At 43.8% G+C, this 25,599-nt stretch overlaps 1 protein-coding gene across 3 annotated transcripts in view; it reads left to right on the top strand.

Moving 5' to 3' along the window:
• The window catches only part of CCDC57 (coiled-coil domain containing 57), a 151,525-nt gene that overhangs the window by 63,578 nt on the left and 62,348 nt on the right, over positions 1 to 25,599 (top strand). For all 3 annotated transcript variants that reach the window (XM_073588142.1, XM_073588144.1, XM_073588143.1), the window contains exon 8: positions 20,544 to 20,702. In XM_073588142.1, coding sequence (XP_073444243.1) covers positions 20,544 to 20,702 — 159 coding nt within the window. The remainder of the gene's footprint in view (positions 1 to 20,543; positions 20,703 to 25,599) is intronic.

Here is a 25,599-nt window from a genome sequence, read left to right as displayed (position 1 = left end):
TAATAACAAACAATAACAATAACATCAAAACAAAGTAGTCGTCGGCATCGACACTAGCAATAAGTGCATGTAGTATAAAATTAGATCAGGTGAACAGTTTCATACGTAACCCTGGAACCAGCCACCCCAAAAATCAAGGCCACCAAATCTAAGCGAGATTCAAATAGTATCTGATCCCTCTCCTCGAGGGTTGTCCCTCAAATATCTAGTCCACGGGGCCCAAGTCAACACATAAGATTTGTGACTAAAGACCTCCCAGCTAGACAGCTCCTCCAGACGAGAAATCTGATTTATTTTGTCACGCCACTCCTCCAATGTGGGGGGAGCGACATCTTTCCAATGAACAGCTATCAGTTGTTTTGCAGCGCTTAACATCAAGGGGAGTAGGCCATGTTTTTTTGGTAAAAAATCCTTTGATGGGCACGAAAGAAGAACCTCCGTCGCCCCGAGACTGGTCTTAATTAGCTGTAATTTCTTGAGAACCAGCTCGACACCGTCCCAAAAATGTCTCAATTTGGGACAATCCCAAAATATGTGTGTATGATGCCCTCCAGGATTAAGGCATCTCCAACAAGCATCATTATCAGCAAGACCCCTCCGAAAGAGCTTCGCGGGAGTCCAATGCCACCTGGTCAAAATTTTATAAGAGTTTTCTTGCAAAAGAACACACCTGGAGAATCCCCGTGCACTAGATAGCATCCTAGATACTTGTTCCCCTGTAAACGCAACATTAAGTTCCATCTCCCAGGAGTAAATAAATGAGGGCTTAAAATGTACCCCTGGAGAGATCAGATGTGAGTAAATACGAGACAAGATTTTTAGCCGTGGAAGCGGGAGTTTAATCATAATATCTAACCAGGGCCAGTCCGATTTGATCGGGAATTTCTTCCTAAACTGCATGAGCGTGCGTCGAATATGCTGACACTGGAGAAAGTTAGTTGGTTGACTCGTTGCATTTGATGGCCAAGATCCTCCCTGTAATATTTTATTACCGTAAAAGCTATTCAATGTATCTCTAGGGAGGGTAAACCACAGATTATAGGGATCCTGAAAATCAGAATCCAATAAAAACGGTATCGAGCTAATCGGCGTAAATGTCGAAGGGAAAGTGCTCTCTGGTAACTCCCCCAACATCAATCTCCTGGTACGTAATGTAGTAGATGTTATCTCATCCAGTCTAAGGGTAGCCGGTGGTTTAGCCCTAGTCCATAAATAAGGCAAGCCCCTCGGACCCAACAAAGTCAGATCGACACACGCTCCCTCCCCTCCTTCAGAGCAAGACACTACCTTTAACCATCTGCCAAGGTGAATTGCTTTATAATATACCAAGGGGTCTGGAACTCCCAATCCACCAGAAGAGACTGGGTAAGTAAGAAGCCTATAAGGCAACCTAGCCGGTTTAGATTTCCAGATGAATTTTCCTATCAGTGACTTTAATGACCCAAAAAAGGTCAGGGGTATCTGAATCGGCACCATATTCATGGTATACAAAATGATAGGCATAATATATGCCTTAAATACATTTATGCGACCCAACCAAGATAAAGTAGGTAGGTTATATTTATGCATCAGGTTAGTAACTTTCTTCAATAAGGGAACGAAATTACTTTGAAATAAGTTAGTAGGATCCCTAGTTATAAATATTCCTAAGTATTTGATAGAATCCTTAGCCCAAGAGAAGGGAGTCTGAGTACGAAGAGTGGAAAGTTGGGAATACGGGAGAGTGATATTTAACGCTTCAGATTTAGCTAGATTAATTTTAAAATTGGAGAGGGAGCCAAATTGTTGAAAAATTTGAAGGATGATCGGGAATGCCTGAGGTGGATTGGATATGAGGAAAAGCAAATCATCTGCGAAAGCTAGCGTTTTAAACGTCCCCGCACCCACCGTCAACCCCTCTATATGTTGTTCTTGTCGGATACGTTGTATCAAAGTTTCTATAACCAAAATGAACAGAGAAGGGGACAAAGGGCATCCCTGCCTAGTCCCGTTGTGAATCTCCAAACTTTTAGATAAGGTGCCGTTTATCCTGACCCTGGCCGTCGGTTGGGAGTAGAGAGAAAGGACTGCTGTTATATACTGAGGAGGAAAGCCAAACTTAATCAACACCTGCTCCATAAATCTCCAGCACACTCTGTCAAAGGCCTTCTCGGCATCAGTTGACAAGAGTACCAAGGGGACCTGTCGGGTTTTAGCAAACATTATGGACTGTATGACCCTGGTGGAGTTATCTTTACCTTCCCTCCCCCTCACAAAGCCCGCCTGATCCGCATGAATTAATTTGGGTAAAAAATTACCTATTCTGCCCGCTAGTATTTTAGCCCACAGTTTTATGTCCGCATTAAGTAATGAAATTGGTCTATAGCTGGCGCACAGGTTTGGGTCCTTACCCTCCTTCGGGAGAACCGTAATATATGCCTCTAATGATTGCTTAGGGGGAAGCTGGCCTTTCAAATAGGAGTTAAACAAGGTAACCAATTGAGGTAAGAGTGATTTTATAAACTTTTTGTAATATATAATGGGGAGACCATCCGGGCCCGGAGCCTTTCCATTTGGAATGGTGGAAAGAGTATCCAAAATTTCTTTAGGGGTAACTGGAGCGGTCAACAAAGCCTGGCCCTCCGGGGTTATTTTAGGTAAAACTAGTGGAGTCAGGAATTCTCTAATTTTTTCTATAGCTATTATTGGGTCTCGCATGCTATCTGGTACATTTAGATTATATAAGTTATCATAAAAGGATATAAACTCCTCGGCAATATCAGCAGTCTCGAAAATTGAGGAGCCATCCAGAGACCTGAGTTGTCTAACAAACGTCCTTTCTTGCTGCTTTTTAAGCAATGAAGACATAAGCTTGCTACTTTTATTGCCATGAAGATAGAACCTCTGTTTACATCTCATGTAGGTTTTGGCCGATTGGATATTCAAAAGATTTTTTAGCGAATTTCTTAGGTCCGTTAGTTCAGCTAGTGTCTTAGTTACTTGAGATCTCTTATGTAATCTTTCCAAAGAACTAATTTGATGTAAAATAGACACAACCTGTTTTGTCCTTTCTTTTTTGAGATAGGAACTCAAAGCTATAAACTCTCCTCTCATAACTGCTTTATGTGATTCCCACACCACAGGAGTAGGTGGGCCAGAGTGCAAATTTGTCTGAAAAAAGAAGTCCAGAGTGTCAGTCAGTCTCGTAATATGGGAATCTGAATCTAATAATGTCTCATTAAGCGACCAAGACCCAGCTGGTCGCGGAAGGGTTTTTATGCCCATATCGAGGAAAATAGGAGCATGGTCCGATAGTGTGATGACGTCTATGGTCGCGTTTTTGACTAATGAGAGGTTGGTTGTCTGTGTCAATATATAATCAATTCTATGGTAGCTACCACACGGATGGGAATAAAAAGTGTAGTCTCTGTCCGAAGGAGAAAGTGTCCTCCAGGGGTCTATCAAATGCAACTTCTGGAAAGAAAGGTGTAATTTTCTCAGTGCCTTTTGGGAAAGGGCAGACTTACCCGTGGAAGTATCTAAAGATGGATTGAGTGGGACATTAAAGTCTCCCCCCATCAGCAGTAACCCTTCAGTAAATAGTTTTAAAGTATCCATCGTCCTGCACAACCAACCAACCTGACCCTTGTTTGGGGCATAGAGGTTACATAAGGTAACTTTGGTATTAGCAATAAGGCCCTTCAGTATAATATACCTTCCTTCAGAATCTGAAAGGCAGTCATGTAAGACAAAAGGAACACCTTTTTTAATAGCAATACTCACTCCTCTAGATGCCGACCCCCCTGTACTATGATACCAGGTCGGGTAACGAGATCTGGACATGTCTGGTACTCTCCCCGCTTTAAAATGTGTCTCCTGTAGAGAGATCACACTAGCCTTTTTTGTATGCAAAAGGTTCAGTATCTGATTTCTCTTACACGGGGAGCGTAACCCCTTTACATTATACGAAGCCACTATTATAGAGGCAAATTTTTCCGTGTCACCCATAGTAAGTTAGATGTAACAAAAGAAAAAATAAATAATAAAGTGTCACATGCTGACAGACCACAAAAGATACAAAATACAAGGTGAAATAACAGTAACCGATAAATAACAATAACCATCTACCTGCCAGTGGCAGGAGCAGGGGGACCAACGTACCCCCCATAACAGATCAGGGAATCACATCCCCAACACACGAGTAGCACACATTAGCTTGTATAGCAATCAAATGAAAGTGTCAACACCTAGGCAGGCGTCAATCAAGGCAAACACAAGTGAACCAAGCCATTGTAAAATGAAACCAAGAAACTACTGAGTCCAAATGTAAGAAAATGCGACTAGACCCAGTTATGCAATATTCAGGGGGGCATCTCTCTTCTTGCCTCAGATTTCCCTCTCTTAGGAGGGATGCGTCTCTTCACTGAGGCCCACTCCCCCTGACCTCCTGTATAAGCGTTGATAGGAGGAGGCGTGCGAAGATCCATATCCAAAGGTAGCCAAGAGGGGATATCAATAGAAGCAATGCCAAAAGTGTCCCATATTTTGCTTAAGTCGACAGGACTTCTCACTGTTACTTGCTTGCCGTCTCCATTTACCGATATTCCAAACGGAAACAGCCGTTTATAGAGAATTTTACGCGAGCGTAGTATTTCCAATAAGGGTCTCAGGATTCTTCTCTTTGCAAGGGTCGACGGCGCAATGTCCTGGTAGAGTTGTATGGCAGATCCTTCGTAATCGAGATTTTTAGCATCCCTTGCAGCAGACAGAATAGCATTGGTGTCCACATAACTCAACAAGCCGCAGATCACATCCCTCGGGGGTTCAGAGGACTTAGGCCTGGGTCTGAGCGATCTATGGACACTCTCAATCACAATTTGGTCGCATTTTTCTTGTGGAATTAGAAGGGCAAAGATATCTTTCGTGGATTTTTCCAATATTTCTGCAGAAACACTTTCAGACAATCCCTTAATCTTTATATTTTTTCTGCGGCTTCTATTCTCTTGATCTTCCAAGGCCAGAAGAGAGTTATTAAGCTGTTCTCTGTGGTATTCCAAATGGTCCCTCATGGCATTAGAGTAGCTAATAAGAGAGGACTGAGATGCTTCAAGGGACTCCACTCTGTTACCAATATGTGACAAATCAGCTCTCATACCGGATATCTCTGTAACCAAAGGTTTTAATGCTTGGGTCAGAAGTTTTTTAAATACTGATCTAGAGAACTTCCCAGAGTCTGAGTGGGTAATGTCACTGCCTGAGACATCTTCACTTGAGTCAGAGTCCTCGACCCGTTCCTCTACCTCAACATTAGTGTGTAGCTTTTTTGGTGTGGGCCTAGCCGACCCTGATTTATTTTTCAAAAATTTCTCCATTTTGCCTTGCCTGCCTCGATGTGCCCCAGTATCCAGCGATTTTGCACGCTCTTTATTAGATTTGACCATAATGTTAAATTGAAGCGTGCATTTAAAGTCACCACTCGTGCATTTAGGGAAAGTCTATTAATACATGTTCATGGATGAAAAAGACCTCATGCTTCTTAAAGGGTGGAGCGCTGGCATCAGTAAATAAGGCCTTGATATGGTGCCCTATATATATTGTTTCTTGCTGCTGTAGTGTGGGGTCAGGCAAGACCCAGCGTCTCCGGAAAGGGGGAGCAGCACCTCCAAATCACCAGTCACTACACACAGCAAGGAGCGCCCGACCCAGCCACCAGGAGCACTCAGCACTGCGGTCACCCTCTGATCACCAGCCAGGCTTCTGTGTCCAGCTCACCTCCCTCTCCTCCGGTAAGCAGACCTTCTCCTTTCTTTCTGTAGCGGTCAGCGGTCTCCCCTCTAACATAGGCTGTGGCCCTCCACCTCCTCCAACGGCTCTCCGCAGTCCTCTGGCCCACGCTGCTCAGGAAGAAGCAGGAAGACGCGGCAAAGATGGCGCCCGTCCACCTCCGGCGCCAGGATCTGTTCCCCGCGGCCGCTCTCCTCCCCGAAAGCCGCGGTTTCCTCCACTGAAACCTCCACCGCTCTCTCCTGGTCCAATTCTCTCTGGGGGGCACACCAAAGCCCCCGTTAGGGTCAAAATAGGGCTCCCTCCGTGGCTGGCAGCAGGAGCAACGGCGACACACGTCCTCCCCACAAGCGATCCAGGCCACGCCCCCAGGGATTAGGATATTCTATTGATTTCTTGTTCTTTGCTGAATATCCTGTTACATTTGAAAGGCAGAAGTAGCAATCTGTTACATGATCTTTCTGCTCTCTCTATATCATTGGGACAGCAAACGGCATTGAAGCCATGCTCTAAGTATGTCAGTATTGTCTTTTGATTCCTCCCCTGCCCAGGAGATGTGGTATGCTCTGTACACGGTCAGCTGAATGATTCACTGCCCCTGCGCAGAATTCGCATTATAAGTGCTTGCATATGTGTAGATCAGCGATTTATGTTATTTCAGTGGAAAATTCAGAATATACTGTTTCAGAAAAAGTTCATATATGAGTTTTTAGAATTATAGCAGAATATTATAATGTTTCGTATCATTTCTCAAAAACCTTACATGACAGGAAAAATCTGAAGTCATTTCTGAAATTAGCATGAAAAAAATCTATCAGGAACACTCAAAATTGTCCGAGGGATAAAAAATTGGTAACACAATCCCAGCACAATACTTGTCTTACTGGCTGAGTAGTAGTTGTAGAAGGGTTTGTAGTGGTCCACACTGTAACGCAGTAGTAGATCTGAAAGTGTAGTATTAGCTGGCATGAGGAGTCTTATGTATAAGGCGGTGCTTCGTGATATGCAAATTAGCCCTTCTCTAGAAAACGGTAGTGTCTTGCTAGTGCCACCTATGGCAAATAGGTACACTGTAAGGCTGTGTGCACACATAGCGATTTTTAAGCATTTTTGCCGCGATTTTCGGCGCAAAAACGCTTAAAAATCGTGTACAGAACGCCTCCCATGCATTCCTATGGTATTCCGCACATGCTGTGCTAATGCTGCGCTTTTTTCCGCGGCGGAATCGCATCGCGGAAAAAATCGCAGCATGCTCATTCTTTTGTGCGGAATCGCAAAGAATTGCCGCGATTCCGCACCCATAGGAATGCATGAGAATCGCTTACTTCCCGCATGTGGCTATGCCCACCATGCGGGAAGTTAAGCGTCTCATGTGCGGTTGGTACCCACGGTGTGGAGGAGAGGAGACTGTCCTCCAGGCCCTGGGTACCATACCCCTGTAAAAAAAAGAATAAAAAATAAAAAATCGGGGTATATTTACCTTCCGGTGTCCCGCGCTGCATTCCCGGCCTAGCGTTCCCAGTAATGCCTTGCGGCAAGGCCCTGTAATGACGTAGTCTCGCGTGACTCTAGCGGTCTCGCGAGATCGCTATAGCAACGCGAGACTACGTCATCACAGGTCTTGCAAGGCATTACTGGGAACGCTGAGGCCCGGGAATGCAGCGCGGGACGCCGGAAGGTAAATATACCCCGATTTTTTATTTTTTTTTTTAGCATTTTAACATCCTATCTTTTACTATTGATGCCGCATAGGCGGCCTCAATAGTAAAAACCTGGTCACACTTGTCAAACACTATGTTTGACGAGTGTGACCAACCTGTCAATCACTTTCCAAGCGATGCTTCAAATCGCTTGGAAAGTGCTTGAATAACGCACGCGAAAATCGCGGCAAAATCGCGATCATAATCGCGGTAAAATCGCGCGGAAAAAACCTCGCGATTTCTGGGAAGGAGTCCGGTTTTTAGTGAGCGTTTTAAAACGCTACGTGTGCACATAGCCTAAATCAGTGTCACGGTTAAAGCACCACTCCAGCGTTTGTATATTATTGCAGAGCTGGAGAGATGCTACTAATGTAATGCCCCTGCACTTAGTCTTATACTAACCAGCCGCCGTCTTGTTCTATTCTCAGCACCGCTCCGTTCCATCTCCAGCAGTCTGACGGATCGCTCCAGTGGTTCATGAAGCGAGCCAATGGTCACTTTTCAACACAAGTCTTTGACAGCCACGTTTTGGCTCTCATAAGCTTACATGGAGAGCTTTTGACCATTACATTTCAGATCTCGTCAATCAGAAGTTGCGGTTACAAGATGGCCATGTGGGAGTAGAGGGAACAGCTGAAGACAGCGAGCAGTGAGTATGTTAGGTGCAGTGATCTTACAGTAGTAGCACCACTCCAGCACTTCAGTTAAAAATGCTGGAGTTGTGCTTTGAAGACTTTAAGACAGATCAGTGTTCTTCCAAAGAAAGTGTCTAAAGTAACTTTATATCGTAAGTATTGCATAGAGCAGGGGTGGGCAATTAATTTTCCTTAGGGGCCACAGGAGAGACCGTGACTGTTGTAGAGGAAATAGGCTGAAATTAATTCTGCTCAATATTAATATGCGGGCCCACATGAGGCCCCCACACAGCCTCCCCATATACAGCAGGAGCCCCACACAGCCTCCCCATATATGGCAGGAGCTCCACACAGCCTCCCCCATATATGGCATGAGCCCCACATAGCCTCCCCCATATGATGCATGAGCCCCACACAGCCTCCCCCATACACTGCATGAGCCCCACACAACCTTCCCCATACACTGCATGAGCCCCAAACAGCCTCTCCCATACGCAGCACGACCCCCACATAGCCTCCCCCATATGCGGCATGACCCCCACACAGCCTCCCCCATACACTGCATGAGCCCCATACAGCTTCCCCATATACTCTGTGAACCCCACACAGCCTCCCCATATGCAGCATGAGCCCCACACAGCCTCCCCATATACAGCAGAAGCCACATAGCGCCCCCATATACAGCAGGAGACCCACACAGCCTCCCCATACACGTCATGATGCCCACACAGCCTCCCCATGTTCTGCATGTCGCCCCCAGAGCCTCCCCATGTTCTGCATGTCGCCCCCAGAGCCTCCCTATGTTCTGGATGTCGCCCCCAGAGCCTCCCCATGTTCTGCATGTCGCCCCCAGAGCCTCCCCATGTTCTGCATGTCACCCCCAGAGCCTCCCCATGTTCTGCATGTCGCCCCCACAGCCTCCCCATGTTCTGCATGTTGCCCCCACAGCCTGCCCATGTGCTGCTTGTCTCCCCCACAGCCTGCCCATGTGCTGCATGTCTCCCCCACAGCCTCCCCATGTGCTGCATTACTCCCCCACAGCCTCCCCATGTGCTGCATGTCTCCCCCACAGCCTCCCCATGTGCTGCATGTCTCCCCCACAGCCTCCCCATGTGCTGCATGTCGCCCCCACAGCCTCCCCATGTGCTGCATGTCGCCCCCACAGCCTCCCCATGTGCTGCATGTCGCCCCCACAGCCTCCCCATGTGCTGCATGTCGCCCCCACAGCCTCACCATGCCCACCCAAACATCCTATACATACGAAAAAAAGAGTACCACATACCTCAGTCCCGTTCCCCGGCGCTCTGCTTCTGTTCCTGCCTCTGGTGCGCTAACTCTCCACAGTACACAGCCTATGCGATGAAATGACGTCATTGTGTCAGCTCTTTCACACGCTGATTCTTGGATGAAGTGGCCGGAGGCCCCACCTCCACCAACGCAGTCAGTGCAGACAGCAATCGGGTGGGCACAGTGCGGCCTAGGTCTATACTATAGAGGCAACATGGTTTTATGCCGTGTGTGTATGAAAAACACAAGATTAATTGGGTATATGAATCTATGGTATACAGTTGGCAGTGTGTTATAATAATAATTTAACCTCTGGTTTTCATGGCATGATTAAGAAATCTGTGTCTCAAAACCAAATAATTCTTGTTCTGCATGATTCTCAGAAGCCCGTGAGATGAGCTTCAGGGACATGATATGTGTCCTCTAATTCAGTGATATCATGTTGTACTTGAGGCATTATTGGATTCAGGCTGTATTCTCGGAGAGCAATGATCTCGCGTTTATCCTGTTCTCCTCTGTGTCTCAGTAATAGGAGGAATTTCTGGATAACTTCCAAGACATGCTGAGATAGTGGTGACAATGTCCTAAAATGTATAATTTACATGCGGACAGTCACCTCATTAACTTATATCGTACAGATAAGGTTGTGTGACTCTGCATCGGCATAAAGTGCTATGGATGAGTTTTATTATGCTGTCTCAGATCATGATCCTTACTTTGCTAACCATTTTTTTTTCATTAAAGAGGTTGACCGAGACTACCATATTGATGATCCAGCCACAGGGTACATCCTCAATAGCAGATTGGTGGTCTGATACCTAGCGAAAGGGAGATGAGATGCAGTACCTGGCAGTGGCCACTAAATACTTTATGGAGCTAGAGTACTACTCCGCCCATGGTTTACATCTGGGCCGTGGGGGTGCCAGGTTTAAGACCCTACTAATATGATGTTGAAAACCTGTCCTACAGATTAGTTATCGATATGTTGGCTCCAGATAAACACTTTAATGAGAAGCACCAGTGAAATGTGCACCAGACAATAATACAGGATCAGTACAAGATAAGAATGGAACTTTGTAGGCAAAATTAATGAACCTTTTGTATACATTATACATACATAAAAGCTGTAAATTATGTTTAAAGGGATTGTCAACTTTCTGGAAAAAAAATCGGCAAATGCAGTAAACAGTCTCTTTGTTCTAGGAAAAGCATCTGTATATGGCACTCCTGTTGTGCCAGTATTGGCCCCCAGCTGCCCATCTAGCCGCAGTGTAAGAAACTGATGTGGCAATCTCTGCAGGATTATGATGCTGATGATGTGTGTGACGGTCATATCATTACACAACACAGATACACATAGCCGAATCTCATAGAAAAGTGGAAAAGCCAAACTTCACATGCCAGAAATGCAAGCTTGTGTCTCTATTGGAGGAAAAGTTGTAAAATCTTGAAGAGAGGTTAGCTACATTGATGATCATTGAAGAAGGTGAAGAGTTCTTAGACAGAGCAGAATTATCTCTTCATGTTACAGAAAGAGAAGAAATTCGAAGTGCACCTGAAGAAACAGAGGAATGGAGACATGTGACCCAGAGAAGCAGGAGGATCAGGAGGCAGTCAGCACCCATACTGCTCAGGAACCAGTACCAGGCTCTTACGCAGGAGAACGATGAAGAAATACATCAGGATAAGACTTAACCCACAAACAGCAACCTTGTACGCCTTAAGAATCCTCCTGGATGGCGAAAGAAAAATGTTGTGAAGAAGAAACGGAGAGTGGTGGTCATGGGGGATTCCCTGTTGAGAGGAATAGAGGCCGCTATATGCAGACCGGATATAACCTCAAGAGAAATGTGCTGTCTTCCAGGTGCAAGATGTGTCTGACAGGATATCAGGACTCTTCAGACCTAAAGATGACTACCCATTCCTGCTACTACATGTGGGGACAAATGACACTGCAAGAAACGACCTGGAAACCATCTGCAGTGACTCTGAAAACTTAGGTAAGAAAGTGAAAAAACTGGGAGCGCAGGTGGTCTTCTCTTCCATCCTCCCAGTGGATGGCCATGGAACTAGGAGGTGGAATAAGATTCTGCAGGTGAACAACTGGCTACGTCAATGGTGCCGTCAGCAAGGATTTGGATTTCTGGATCATGGAGTGAATTACCTATATGATGGAGATGGGGTGCACCTTACGAAGACTGGAAAACATGTACAGTTATGGCCAAAAGTATTGACACCCCTGCAATTCTGTCAGATAATACTCAGTTTCTTCCTGAAAATGATTGCAAACACAAATTCTTTGGTATTATTATCTTCATTTAATTTGTCTTAAATGAAAAAACACAAAAAGAATTGTCCTAAAGGCAAATTGGATATAATTCCACACAAAGCATAAAAAAGAGGGTGGACAAAAGTATTGGCACTGTTCGAAAAATCATGTGATGCTTCTGTAATTTGTGTAATTTACAGCACCTGTAACTTACCTGTGGCACCTAACAGGTGTTGGCAATAACTAAATCACACTTGCAGCCAGTTGACATGGATTAAAGTTGACTCAACCTCTGTCTTGTGTCCTTGTGTGTACCACATTGAGCATAGAGAAAAGAAAGAAGCCCAACGAACTGTCTGAGGACTTGAGAAACCAAATTGGGAGGAAGCATAAGCAATCTCAAGGCTACAAGTCCATCTCCAAAGACCTGAATGTTCCTGTGTCTACCGTGCGCAGTGTCATCAAGAAGTTTTATGCCCATGGCACTGTGGCTAACCTCCCTAGATGTGGACAGAAAATAAAAATTGACAAGAGATTTCAACGCAAGATTGTGCGGATGTTGGATAAAGAACCTCGACTAACATCCAAATAAGTTCAAGCTGCCCTGCAGTCCGAGGGTACAACAATGTCAACCCGTACTATCCGTCGGCGTCTGAATGAAAAGGGACTGTATGGTGGGAGACCCAGGAAGGCCCCACTTCTTACCCCGAGACATAAAAAAGCCAGGCTGGAGTTTGCCAAAACTTACCTGAAAAAGTCTGAAACGTTTTGGAAGAATGTTCTCTGGTCAGATGAGACAAAAGTAGAGGTTTTTGGGCAAAGGCATCAACATAGAGTTTACAGGAGAAAAAAAGAGGCATTCAAAGAAAAGAACACGATCCCTACAGTGAAACATGGTGGAGGTTCCCTGATGTTTTGGGGTTGCTTTGCGGCCTCTGGCACTGGATTGCTTGACCGTGTACATGGCATTATGAAGTCTGAAGACTACCAGCAAATTTTGCAGCATAATGTAGGGTCCAGTGTGAGAAAGCTGGGTCTCCCTCAGAGGTCATGGGTCTTCCAGCAGGACAATGACCCAAAACACACTTCAAAAAGCACTAGAAAATGGTTTGAGAGAAAGCACTGGCGACTTCTAAGGTGGCCAGCAATGAGTCCAGACCTGAATCCCATAGAACACCTGTGGAGAGATCTAAAAATGGCAGTTTGGAGAAGGCACCCTTCAAATATCAGGGACCTGGAGCAGTTTGTCAAAGAAGAATGGTCTAAATTTCCAGCAGAGCATTGTAAGAAACTCATTGATGGTTACCGGAAGCGGTTGATCGCAGTTATTTTGGCTAAAGGTTGTGCAACCAAGTATTAGGCTGAGGGTGCCAATACTTTTGGCTGGCCCATTTTTGGAGTTTTCTGTGAAATGATCAATGTTTTGCTTTTTGCTTCATTCTCTTTTGTGTTTTTTAATTCAAGACAAATTAAATGAAGATAATAATACCAAAGAATTTGTGTTTGCAATCATTTTCAGGAAGAAACTGAGTATTATCTGTCAGAATTGCAGAGGTGTCAATACTTTTGGCCTCAACTGTATTTGGAAGTCGCCTTGCTACACTCATCAGGAGAGCTTTAAACTAGAACAATGTGGGAAGGGAAGCAAAAGGCCAGAAAAAGCCATACATCTGACAAATACTATTGAGAACTCTGCTATTAGAAGTGGAAAGAAAGAAGAAAGACAAAAAAAAATCTAAATAATAAAAATATTGGAGAAAGAGAAACCAATCACAAACAAAAAATTTTCTATACAAATGCACAAAGCATGGTCAACAAACAAGGAGAATTGGAACTTCTAACTCAGGAAGAGAAATATGAAGTCATTGGAATCACTGAAACTTGGTGGGACGACACACTTTATTGGAATGCAAGGCTAGAAGGCAGGGCTGGTTTTAGGCAAAGTGGGGCCCTAGGCAAAGTTTAAAATGGGGCCCCAAATGCTAACATATTGCACATCACACAGAAGCATTTCGATTGTATTTACATGTGCTGAGTTCAGGCCGCTAAACGTGTGTGATCGACAATATTGAAATTGTTCAACACTTGTTTCCCGGCCTCTTTCCACCGTCTGAGAAAGAATGATATGGACAGAAGAATCACTAATAGATCACCATACAGTATCATGTTATCAGCAGCACATCTACAGTTTACACTGGCGATGTGCTGCTGAGAACAATGATTTTTGTTCCGGCATAAACAATCCAATCACTCGATGAATATGCAGCATTTTGCTTGTTTAGTATAATACACCCCATAGTCCTCCATATATTATATTGTGCACCACAAGCCTCCATATTGTAAAATGCACACCCCATAGTCCTCCATATAATATAATATGCCCCATAGTCCTCCATATAGTATAATACACTCCTCAGTCCTCCATATAGTTTTTTACACTTCCCATAGTCCTCCATGTAGTATAATACACTCCTCATAGTCCTCCATATAGTATAATGCACTGCCATAGTCATCCATGTAGTACAATCCATAGTATAATGCACCCCGTAGTTCTTCAAATAGTATAATGTATTCCCCATAGTCCTCGATACAGTATAATGTAGCCCACATATAGTGATGATGGGAGAGGGAGCATCAGCTAATGCTCTCTCCATTATTGCTTTGAACTATACTGGCAGATGCAATGTGGCGGCGGGGGGAGTCGGCGCTGGCAGCAGGCGGGCCCCCCTGCCTCACGGGCCCCATAGCGGCTGCGTGATGTGCCGCTAGCTGGGGGCCACTGGGGGAGCGGGTGCCCTAGACGGCTGCCTGGTCTGCCTGCCCTGCTAGAAGGATACAACTTGTTTGCAAGAAACAGACTTGATAATCGACGAGGAGGTGTCACATTGTATGTTAGAAAAGCTTACATCTGCACAGAGATAAAAGCTTCAGAGACTAGGGATTCTGTGAAAACTGTTTGGGTAAGAATACAAGGAGAAAACAACGGAAAGGAAACCATGGTAGGCATTTACTACAGGCTGCCTGTGCAAACTGAAGATATGGATGAACTCTATGCATCAAATGGCCAAGTTCTCCAAAAAATATGACATAGTGGTCTTGGGAGTTTTCAACTATCCAGACATTTGTTGGAAATCTCTCTCAGGCAAAACTAACAGGTCAAGGAAATTCTTATCCTCTCTTGCTGACTTTATCTTCCAAAAGGTAGGGGAGAAAACAAGGATCTGCTACCTTGGATCTAATCCTTATAAACAGGGAGGAAATGGTTGTGTAGGTAAGAGTGGCTGGGACCCTAGGAGGTAGACCATGCTATTTTAGAATTTTGGATAACTAGAGGAGGAAGAGCTGTGAAGACTCAAGGTTAGATTTCAGAAAGTCAGATTTTAAGGGACTCAGAATCGGAGGGATCCAATGGCTGGATATCCTTAAGGACAAAAATGTTCAGGAAGGATAGGACATTTTGAAAAATGAGATTCTCAAAGCAGAATCGTTAATTCCGAAAAGACGGAAGAATAGGAAGCATTTAAGGAAACCAGGATGGATGAACACAGAACTTAAACACGTGCTAAAAAGGAAGAAACAAATGTTTATCAAATGGAAAGAGGGAGGAATATCTAAAGAAAAATATAATGCTGTCTGCAGAAGCTGCAGGGGATGCATCAGATTATCTAAAGCTGACAATGAATTAAGTCTTGCAAGAGAAGTCAAAACCAATAAAAAAGAATGTCAAAAGTAAAAGAAAAGTCAAAGATGCTATATGATGTTTGCAAGATGAAAATTATGAAATGGTAAGACAGGATGTTGAGAAGGCCAAACATTTAAAGGGTATCTGTCACCCCATTTTTCGAGTATCAGCAGCTGGCACTGCCATCAGGGGCTTATCTACAGACATCAACAAACTGGAGCAAGTTCAGAGAAGAGCGACCAGAATGGTGACCGGTCTGCAAACCATGTCCTATGAGGAACGGTTACAGGATTTGAGAATATTTAACTTGCAAAAAAGAAGACTGAGAGGAGACTTAATAGTTCTTAATAGTTCATTGGAGTTCTCCTCCAATGGAAGTCTTCAAACAGAGGCTGGACAGACATCTGTCTGGGATGATTTAGTGAATCCTGCATTGAGCAGGGGGGATTGGATCAGATGGCCAAGGAGGTCCCATCCAACTCTACTATTCTATGATTCATGTATCTGTAAATGCTGGATGCCTTTGTAGCTTCACAGAAGTGGACACAGCCATCCGCACTGGTTGCCTCTCTGCGGCAATGACCATCAGCGCTAGCACAGATTTTTTTCAATTTAATGAGGCAGTCAACAGTAATCAAGCCATCTTGATGGATGTAAAATGCATATGCTCAATCTTGCATTGCATCGCTCCCATTGTTACCTGGGGACCCAATTGCAGAGCACTGATGGTAGTTATGTAATGGACTCTAGGTCTGCCAGCTACTTGTGGCAGGGCCTAACAGGTCATTTGATAGTGTAATTCGGACTGGCCTAAAGCGCGGTATTACACTGGTATTGAAGTGGATTAGACTAGCGATTAAGATATAAATAATTCATGTCCTTAAGTGGGACTAAATAGAAAAAAAAAGTTCAATAAAATTTGTAATAATGTAAAAAACACTAAAACTGCATGGAAAAATGCTTTACCATTAAGTATGAGGATTTTTTGACTGGCTGCATAATCCCTTCATTGGAAAACACAGGAAACCATGCGTGTACATTGCTGCCACCAGGAGGCTGACACTATGAATTACAACCTTAAGTAAAAAAGTCAGTTCATCACCAGCAAGCTACACCTGCCTACTAGCATCAAAGGTGTTCAGTTAGTATGCAAAGCAGTAGGGGAAGCAGAATTTTTTTTAATTGATGCTCAGGGCAGCATAAACAAAGGGTGGGTACTATATCCTCCAATGAAGGCTACGAGAAAGGCATTTTATGGTAATGCAAAAAATCCACTTTTCTCTGTCCCAAAGCAGTCCCTATAGCGTGAAATATATATAAATCTATAAGGTAAATCCCTCAGGAGGTGAATAGAGCGACTGCCACTTGCAACAACATTCTCCGAGGCCAACGTGTGATCTCTGTAGAACTTTAAGAAAGGAGTGCCAAGTACAATCCTTTCAAAGCTGCAAGATCAACAGCCCAGGAAGCCCCACTGCTCAAGTGGAATGAGTCTTGATACCCTGGAGAGGACACTTTCTTCTTTGCCTCATAAGCTTCCAAGAGGGCAATGCAGTGGGCAATAGTCACTTTAGAGGCATGGAGACCTCGGCGATGTCCTTCTGGGATGACGAACAGGGAATTTAAACATCTGAAGGAAGCTGTCATGTTCATGTAGTGATGCATCACTCTGACCAGATCCAAACAGTGTAAGGATTTCACTGCAGGATTAGAAGGAGAAGAGCAAAGAGAAGGAAGAAGATCTATTCATTAAGGTGAAAGGAAGCAACCACCTTGTGAAGGAACAAAGGCATCAGACGCAACAGCACCTTGTCCAGGTGAAGGATGAGAAAAGAGCTAAGAAATGAAGAACCAAGTTCTAAGCACCAGGTTAAGTTCCCAGGGATTCAAGGGAGACTGGAAAACCATGAGTGCGCCACACACTAGAAAAAAATTCATGACTTGAGGTTTAGAAGCTTTGGTAGGTCTTTCTAGATGAGAATGCACAGGGCCAAGACATTGCCCTTGAGTGATCTGAGGGGCTATGCCAAACTCAAGACCGATATGCAGGAAAGAAGGGAAAGTAGGGAAAAAAACGTAAGGAAGACCTTAGAAGGTTTGCACAAGTGGAAGAAAGCCTTCCAGTTCTGATAGTAGATACAAGACGATGATGGCTTTTGTGTCTTGATCATGGACTACCGAACCTGATCAGAAAACCCTAAAGATTTTAGAACTGCGCCTTCAACAGCCATGTTGAGCGGCTGGCAGTTCGAGTGGAACAGAGGACCGTGGAGGACCGTGAGAGAGCAGGTCTGGTTGATTTGAAAATCTTCATGTTATGTTTTGCAAGGACGTTGACCACTTCCGCATACCCTGATCTTCTAGGCCTGTCCTGGTCCTCAAAGATGATGGGGATTCCTTCTGACTTGATCTTGGGAAAAAAAAAAAAAGGATGAATGTCGCAGGGATGGGATGCAGCTGGATGCGGGGATAAGATCTACTTGCCTGTCCTGAAGATCTTTCCAAGGCTTGATCCATCCTTGATTTGTATCTGTGAAGAGATAATCATTGTGTCTGTCTTCGCTGCATGCATGCGCCTGGCTCAGGGGCCCAGGCAGGCAGGAGATAAACGGCAAGGACCGTTCACACCAAAGCCATAACGCCGACTGCGTTAGGAGAAGAGAAGGTCCTGCCGTCCAGACAGGAGGATACCGTACATACTTACCCTTGGCAGAACTGACTTCTCTGTCCTTTGGGTCAGGAAAACAGAGTGGCCCATCTCACTCTGTTTCCCTATCTGAGGAGACAGGGAAGATTAGAAAAAAAAATACACTATTTGGCAGAAACTGGTCTGGAACTCCAGACCTGTTCCTGGTTCCTGCCCCTAAATGACACTAAGCTAAACTGAATAGCTTATTTGCCAGTAGCAGGGATAGCCTGCTGAGGAACAGCAACACTTTTTCTTTGTGGTACCAGGGTACACCCATGGTTTCCTGTGTCTCCTAATGAAGCACCCGAGAAATACCATTATTATCGTAGTGTGCCAAGCATAGCTGGGAGTACCCATTTAAAGGGTTCCTCTAGAATGATATGACCTCATCAATTTGAGATTGGTGACACCATCACCAATCTGCTGAAAACCGCTCAGGCAGCTGCCAGAACTAAGTGATGTATGGGTTGGAACACAGCAGCCTTGTACATTGCTTAGCAGCTGCTGACAAGTACTGAGCTTTTTCTGCCTGCGAGTGTGAGTTATCTGCTGTTCTGGCACCTCGAGCTATGCAATAGTACCAATAAATTATTACTCCCAAACTTGTTCTTCAAAATCCAAATACTGCTCCTTGCCGCATTTTGGAGAAATTGCATAACAAATTGAGGGATTTATTTTCACCTTGTGAAAAATACGCATTTTAGGGCTAAATCCACATTTTAGTAGTTAAAAATTTTTTATTTCACGGCCCAATGGTATAAAATTCAGTACTGCACGAATGAGTTCAAAATGCTCACAACTCCCTTAGTTCATTGAGGGTTCTTGTTTCCAAAATACATCATGGTGTCCATAATCTGTTGCTACCAAGTTTGTGCTCAAAAACCAATGCGCTCCTTCACTTCCTAGCCTTGCCATATGTCCAAGCAGTAGTTTCCGGCACCATATGAGGAATTGCCACTTTTAAGAGAAATTGCTTACCAAATTTTGTGGTCCATTTTCTCCTATTGCTCCTTGTGAAAATGAAAAAAAAAAATTTTGGATCTAAAGCAACATTTTAATGGAAAAATATTTCTTATTTTTTTCATCCCACTTTGCCCTAACGCCTATAAGGCATTTGAAGAAACTTCCTAAATTCAGTTTTGAATAATTTGAGGAGTACAGTAAAATGGTGTCTTGTTTCAGTGTTCTCTGACATATAGGCCCCTCAGTCACTTTAAAAGTGGTCCTTTAAGTAACAGTATTTTTACATTTAATTGAAAATAAGAAAAATAAAAGGACATTTGTAGAACGCTGCTGATGTAAAATAGACGTATAATAAATGTAATTTTTCTCTTTTTACTGTTTTTACAACTTTTATGCATAAAGAGTCACAAAACCTGCTCAGAAATGTCTGGTGAACGTGAACTCACTCCTGAGGGTGATTAGTGCGTTTACAACAAATTTTGTGAGTTTTCAAAAAGATGGAAGTTTTTGGATTATGTGAAAACATCTGGAAAACGCTAAAACACAGCCATAGTAACAAACATAGAAAAAACAGGAAAACACAAACAAAATATACTTAATAAAAAGCACAAATGGAAAAATGAATTTGGTGTAAACAAACCCCCAAAAATGTGCGAAACATGAAAACTCGAGCCAAAGCTTGCGCAATGTAATAATGAGTGGCACATTAGTCTGCTTATGCTGATGGTATGATGTAGTGAATTCTCTAAGCTGTAGGTTAGGGTGAGCAGCACGGACTTTTGGCAGTGATGCCAGTGGAAAAGGACAGCACGTCAATCAGTGAGGACCAGGACAACAGGGCATGCAGGACAGCAGATGAGCAAGCCAGACTGGTAGCACTCGATGCAGTCACACACAGGGCACCAGAGAAGCTTACAGCAAGGATATGGTTGAAGGAAACCTACAGGAGACCTGCAGACACTGTGTCTGCAGGTAACTAAACGTTCTGGATAGGACACATTCCCTTTAATATCAAGAACATATACGTGATCTGATACATTGATAAGAGAGTTGTACTTTGAGTCAGCATAGCTGAGAGGTCATTCACAGGTTTGATGCTGTTAAGTAGTCAGTAGTTGCTGTGAAGATACTGGCTAAAACAGAGTCTTGAAGTAGATGAGGCTAGCTCCTGGAGCAGCTTGTAATAGTTAAGTGCTATGCTTTCCTGAATACTCAGGCGCACATGCCTGAGCTGGCCTTAAAAGGTGTTGTGTGATGACATCAGAGATGGTTGTCAGGTGACCAAAGTAACCTGGCATGGACTAGTACAGAGGAAGCTAGCCATAGGAGAAGGAGTCAAGGCCTGGTGCCGGAGCCGGGACAGGTAACAGCTAACTTTTGACCATGCAGGAATTTGAGAGGGGCTAGCTCAGCTTTTCCATTTGCCATTAATGCCATTACTTCAGACAATTATATGAAAGTCTCTGGATTTTTGAAAATGTATTCTCTTATAGTCTGCAATAAGCAAATTTTCTTAAAACGTTGGTTATTAAAATACACCTCCTTTCTCCAAAAGGTTGAAGGATGATGTCGTCACTCTGAAGAACGGCTGGGATTCCTATGTTACCCAAGTATCTAAAGATACTGTCAGTAAAGATCTCCAGATTCAGGCTATGCAGGGAGAGGAGCAGAAAATGAAAGCTGAAATTGCTAAGTACCAAAAAGACATTGAAAGGTAAATTATGGCTGGGGTTGTTGTCAGTAGAAAAGAATGATTTTTTTTTTTATATCAGGCACATGATGGAGTTATGTTGGTGGGTCAGTAAAGACGCTGTGTCAGTCACTGCAGGACCGCAGTCTTCTATCCACCAATCTCGCATTGATGGCCTATATCACAGAAAACATTTAAACAGCCATGTTCATTTAGCATGCCCTTGGGAGAAAGCTTGGAGATGTTATATTGTATGGTATTGGGAGTACATTGTTGTTGTGGCACTAGGTGGCACCATTTTCTTATTGTAAGAGTCACATAAGAGCGTTGCACATCTAGTATGTCTCTATGCTCACTAATCTTATGGCTCCCTAATCTTATTTTCCCCCTAGTATAATAATAAAAAAAAATATTGGAGGGAAACTGATGATAAAACCAATCTCATCGTTTCCTGCACGGTCTGATTTGGGACACAACACTGATATTGGACACAACTGTGATATATGAACATCCCCCTAGCGAATTTCACTACAAAGGTTTTTGGGGTTCAAAAAAGTCTCACTCCCCAAATCTGCAGTTAATAAACTTACCTGTGACTTGCCCTGGGCCCTTTACATTTTCTAGGCGTCTGGAGTAATGTAATGTGATATGATGAGGTTGCACTGTATTCCCTGGCTGCTGTGACATTTCATCAATGGTAACGTCCCAGGACAACCATTAGATGGATACAAGAAGACATCTGTTTTAGCAATTAGTGTTTAGGTGTCATCCAGGACATTCTTTCCATCAATGAACTGAGAAATACACAAAAGAAGCTGTAAGGATACCTTCACACTGCGTTTCTTGACTTGGTTTTTGGCTTGGATTTCGAGTCAAAATCCACTTCTGTTTGCAAGTAGTTTGCAATTCATTTGGGATAACGCGTCTGTAGTGCATGCCGTGCTTTTTTCCACATGCTTTTTAATGTGTGTCAGTTTTTTGGCTTCTAGTTCTTTTGATTTTTGTTTGTTTTTTTTTATTAAAAAAACGCACCAAAAACAACATCGAGTAATGTTCCAAAAGCCCCATTAAAACAACGTAAAATAATGTATGTCCTTGCCAAACCACACCAAAAACCTCATGTCCTTAGGGTATGTGCACATACAGTGATTACGGAAAAGTATTCAGACCCCTTTAAATTTTTCACTCTTTGTTTCATTGCAGCCATTTGGTAAATTCAAAAAAGTTCATTTTTTTTCTCATTAATGTACACTCTGCACCCCTTCTTGACTGAAAAAAAACATAGAGGTAGACATTTTTGCTAATTTATTAAAAAAGAAAAACTGAAATATCACATGGTCATAAGTATTCAGACCCTTTGTGCAGACACTTATATTTAAGTCACATGCTGTCCATTTCCTTGTGATCCTCCTTGAGATGGTTCTACTCCTTCATTGGAGTCCAGCTGTGTTTAATTAAACTGATAGGACTTGATTTGTAAAGGCACACACCTGTCTATATAAGACCTCACAGTGCATGTCAGACCAAATGAGGATCATGAGGTCAAAGGAACTGTCCAAGGAGCTCAGAGACAGAATTGTGGCAAGGCACAAATCTGGCCAAGGTTACAAAAGAATTTCTGCAGTGCTCAAGGTTCCTAAGAGCACATTTGCCTCCATAATCCTTAAATGGAAGAAGTTTGGAACCACTAGCAGTCTTCTTAGATATGGCCGTCCAGCCAAACTGAGCAATCGTGGCAGAAGATCCTTGGTGAGAGAGGTAAAGAAGAATCAAAAGATCACTGTGGCTGAGCTCCACTGCTGCAGTAGGGAGAAGGGAGAAAGTTCCACAAAGTCAACTGTCAATGCAGCCCTCCACCAGTCGGGCCTTTATGGCAGAGTGGCCCGACAGAAGCCTCTCCTCAGTGCAAGACATATGAAAGCCCGCATAAAGTTTACTAAAAAAACACACGAAGGACTCCCAGACTATGAGAAATAAGATTCTCTGGTCTGATGAGACGAAGATAGAACTTTTTGGTGATAATTTTAAGCGGTATGTGTGGAGAAAACCAGGCACTGCTCATCACTTGCCCAATACAATCCCAACAGTGAAACATGGTGGTGGCAGTATCATGCCATGGGGGTGTTTTTCAGCTGCAGGGACAGGATGACTGGTTGCAATTGAAGGAAACATGAATGTGACCAAGTACAGAGTTATCCTGGATGAAAGCCTCTTCCAGAGTGCTCTGGACCTCAGACTTGGCCGAAGGTTCACCTTTCACCAAGACAATGACCCTAAGCACACAGCTAAAATAACAAAGGTGTAGCTTCAGAACAACTGTGACCATTCTTGAGTGGCCCAGCCAGAGCCCTGACCTAAACCCAATTGAGCATCTCTGGAGAGACCAGAAAATGGCTGTCCACCAACATTCACCATCCAACCTGACGGAACTGGAGAGGATCTGCAAGGAAGAATGGCAGAGGATCCCCATATTCAGGTGTGAAAAACTTGTTGCATCATTCCCAAGAAGACTCATGGCTGTACTATCTCAAAAGGGTGCTTCTACTCAATACTAAGCAAAGGGTCTGAATATTTATGACCATGTGATATTTCAGTTTTTCTTTTTTAATAAATTTGCAAGATGGGGTGCAGAGTGAACATTAATGAGAAAAAAATGAACTTTTTTGAATTTACTAAATGACTGCAATTAAACAGAGTGAACAATTTAAAGGGGTCTGAATATTTTCCATACCCACTGTAGTCTTTGATTTTTTTTAGCATGTATGCTTAAAAAAACACACGAAAAATCTAAAAATCATTTAAAATTGCGTGAAAGGCTCTTCCTATTCATTTCTACTGTTAAACCACTTTGTAGCATTTTTCTTCCGCTTCAGGTTTTGAAGAACACCTGAAGCGGAAGACGTCCAAAGAGGGGCAGATGTTATGAAAAAGTCACCGTAGGAGGCAAAAACAGAAATACTAGCTAAGTCCAGAAAACCAGAGAAGTTGGCAGCTATCGGATTGCAGACCCCTGAACCTAACAACAACAACTACGGTAGCAGTAGCCGTGGGGGGTTCCTACGGTGCCCTAGACCCCTCGAACACAGCCGGAGAACTACATAGCCTAAAGACAGAAAGGGAAATCTAAACTGCCCCAGAGCAGACCCTAAAGCAATAGACAGCCCCCATCATATAATGACGGTGAAGCAAGATGAAAAAACACTCACACAGAAAGAAAGATAGGCTGAGCAAATGATGGGGCCCAAGCTAACTAAATAGGACAGAATAGAAAAGCTGCTGTCTGCAATCCGCCAAAACCCTCTCAAAAACAAGAGCCAACAGACTGATAGGGAAAAAAACCCTGAAGACGCTAGGCTTCAAAAAGACTATATCAGTACTCAAGTATTATCTGAAGACAGAGCAAAAAGGAATTCAGCTCACCCAGCAGGGAAAGGCAGAAATCTAGAAAAACAAGGCAAAACAAAACTAAAACACAAATGCAAAAAGTAGAGCAGAAAACTTAGCTTTTGAGGGGCAGGAGTCAGACTGGTCTCTAAGAATCCCTCAGAGTAATCACCCTCAAGGCAGAAGGGCGTCGGCTGCCTTATATCCAGTCAGCAATCCCAGTCACCCAGTCATCATCATTCTGCTCAGGTGCTTTGTAATCAGCCTCAAGAGGGAGTTCATCAGACTTCAATGTTGAAGGGGAAAATGAACTCACAATAGTACCTCCCCCTTGAGGAGGGGTCACCGAACCCTCATCCACGCCACCAGGGCGATCAGGGTGAGCCCGATGAAAGGCACGCAACAATCTTTTGGCATGAATATCAGAGGCAGAGACCCAGGAATTATCCTCCTGACCATAACCCTTCACTTAACCAAATACTGGAGCCTCCGTCTAGCCAGACGGGAATCCACCATCTTCTCTACCTCATATTCCATGTTACCTTCAACTAATACAGGGTCCGGAGGTGCCACCCCAGGAACAACTGGTTCAACAAACCTCTTCAACAAGGACTTATGAAACACATTATGAATTTTAAATGTGACAGGAAGAGACAAACGAAAAGAGACCGGATTAATAATCTCCAAAATCTTGTAAGGTCCAATAAATCTAGGCTTAAACTTAGGAGAAGCCACCTTCATAGCGATATTTTTTGATGATAACCAAACCATATCACCAACCTTAAACTGGGGACCAATGGTCCTATGTCGGTTGGAAAACTGCTGGGCCTTTTCCTGGGAGAGAGATAACTTATCCACCACTTGGTCCCAGATCTGGTGCATTCTCTCCACCACAGTGTCAACACCTGGGCAGGCAGAAGGCTCCACCTGCCCTGAAGAAAATCGAGGATGAAACCCAGTTACAAAAAAAAGGTGACATCAAAGTGGCAGAACTAGCTCTATTATTTAAAGCAAATTCGGCCAAGGGCAAAAATGAAACCCAATCATCTTGATCGGCGGAAATAAAACATCTCAAATACGACTCCAAGGTCTGGTTTGTTCTCTCCGTCTGCCCATTGGTCTGAGGGTGAAAAGCAGAGGAGAAGGACAGCTGAATTCCCAGCTTGGAACAGAAAGTCCTCCAAAATCTAGACACAAATTGAACTCCTCTGTCAGATACAATGTTCTCAGGAATCCCGTGCAAGCGAACCACCTCTTGCAAAAACAGGGGCACCAACTCAGAGGAAGATGGCAACTTAAGGAGTGGTACAAGATGAACCATCTTAGAGAACCTATCACAAATCACCCAAATAACAGTCATTCTCTGAGAGACATGCATATCAGAGATGAAATCCATTGAAATATGGGTCCATGGCCTCCTGGGGACCAGCAAAGGCATCAACAACCCACTAGAGCGAGAACAAGGTTTAGACCGGGAGCAAGTCCCACAGGACTGCACAAAATTCCTGACATCACGAGACAAGGCGGGCCACCAGAA

This window comes from Dendrobates tinctorius, unplaced genomic scaffold (assembly GCF_039654945.1).
Source record: "Dendrobates tinctorius isolate UK_male_01 unplaced genomic scaffold, ASM3965494v1 ptg000103l, whole genome shotgun sequence".
Classification (NCBI taxonomy): domain Eukaryota; kingdom Metazoa; phylum Chordata; class Amphibia; order Anura; family Dendrobatidae; genus Dendrobates; species Dendrobates tinctorius.
This window is presented reverse-complemented; position numbering and strand designations above follow the sequence as displayed.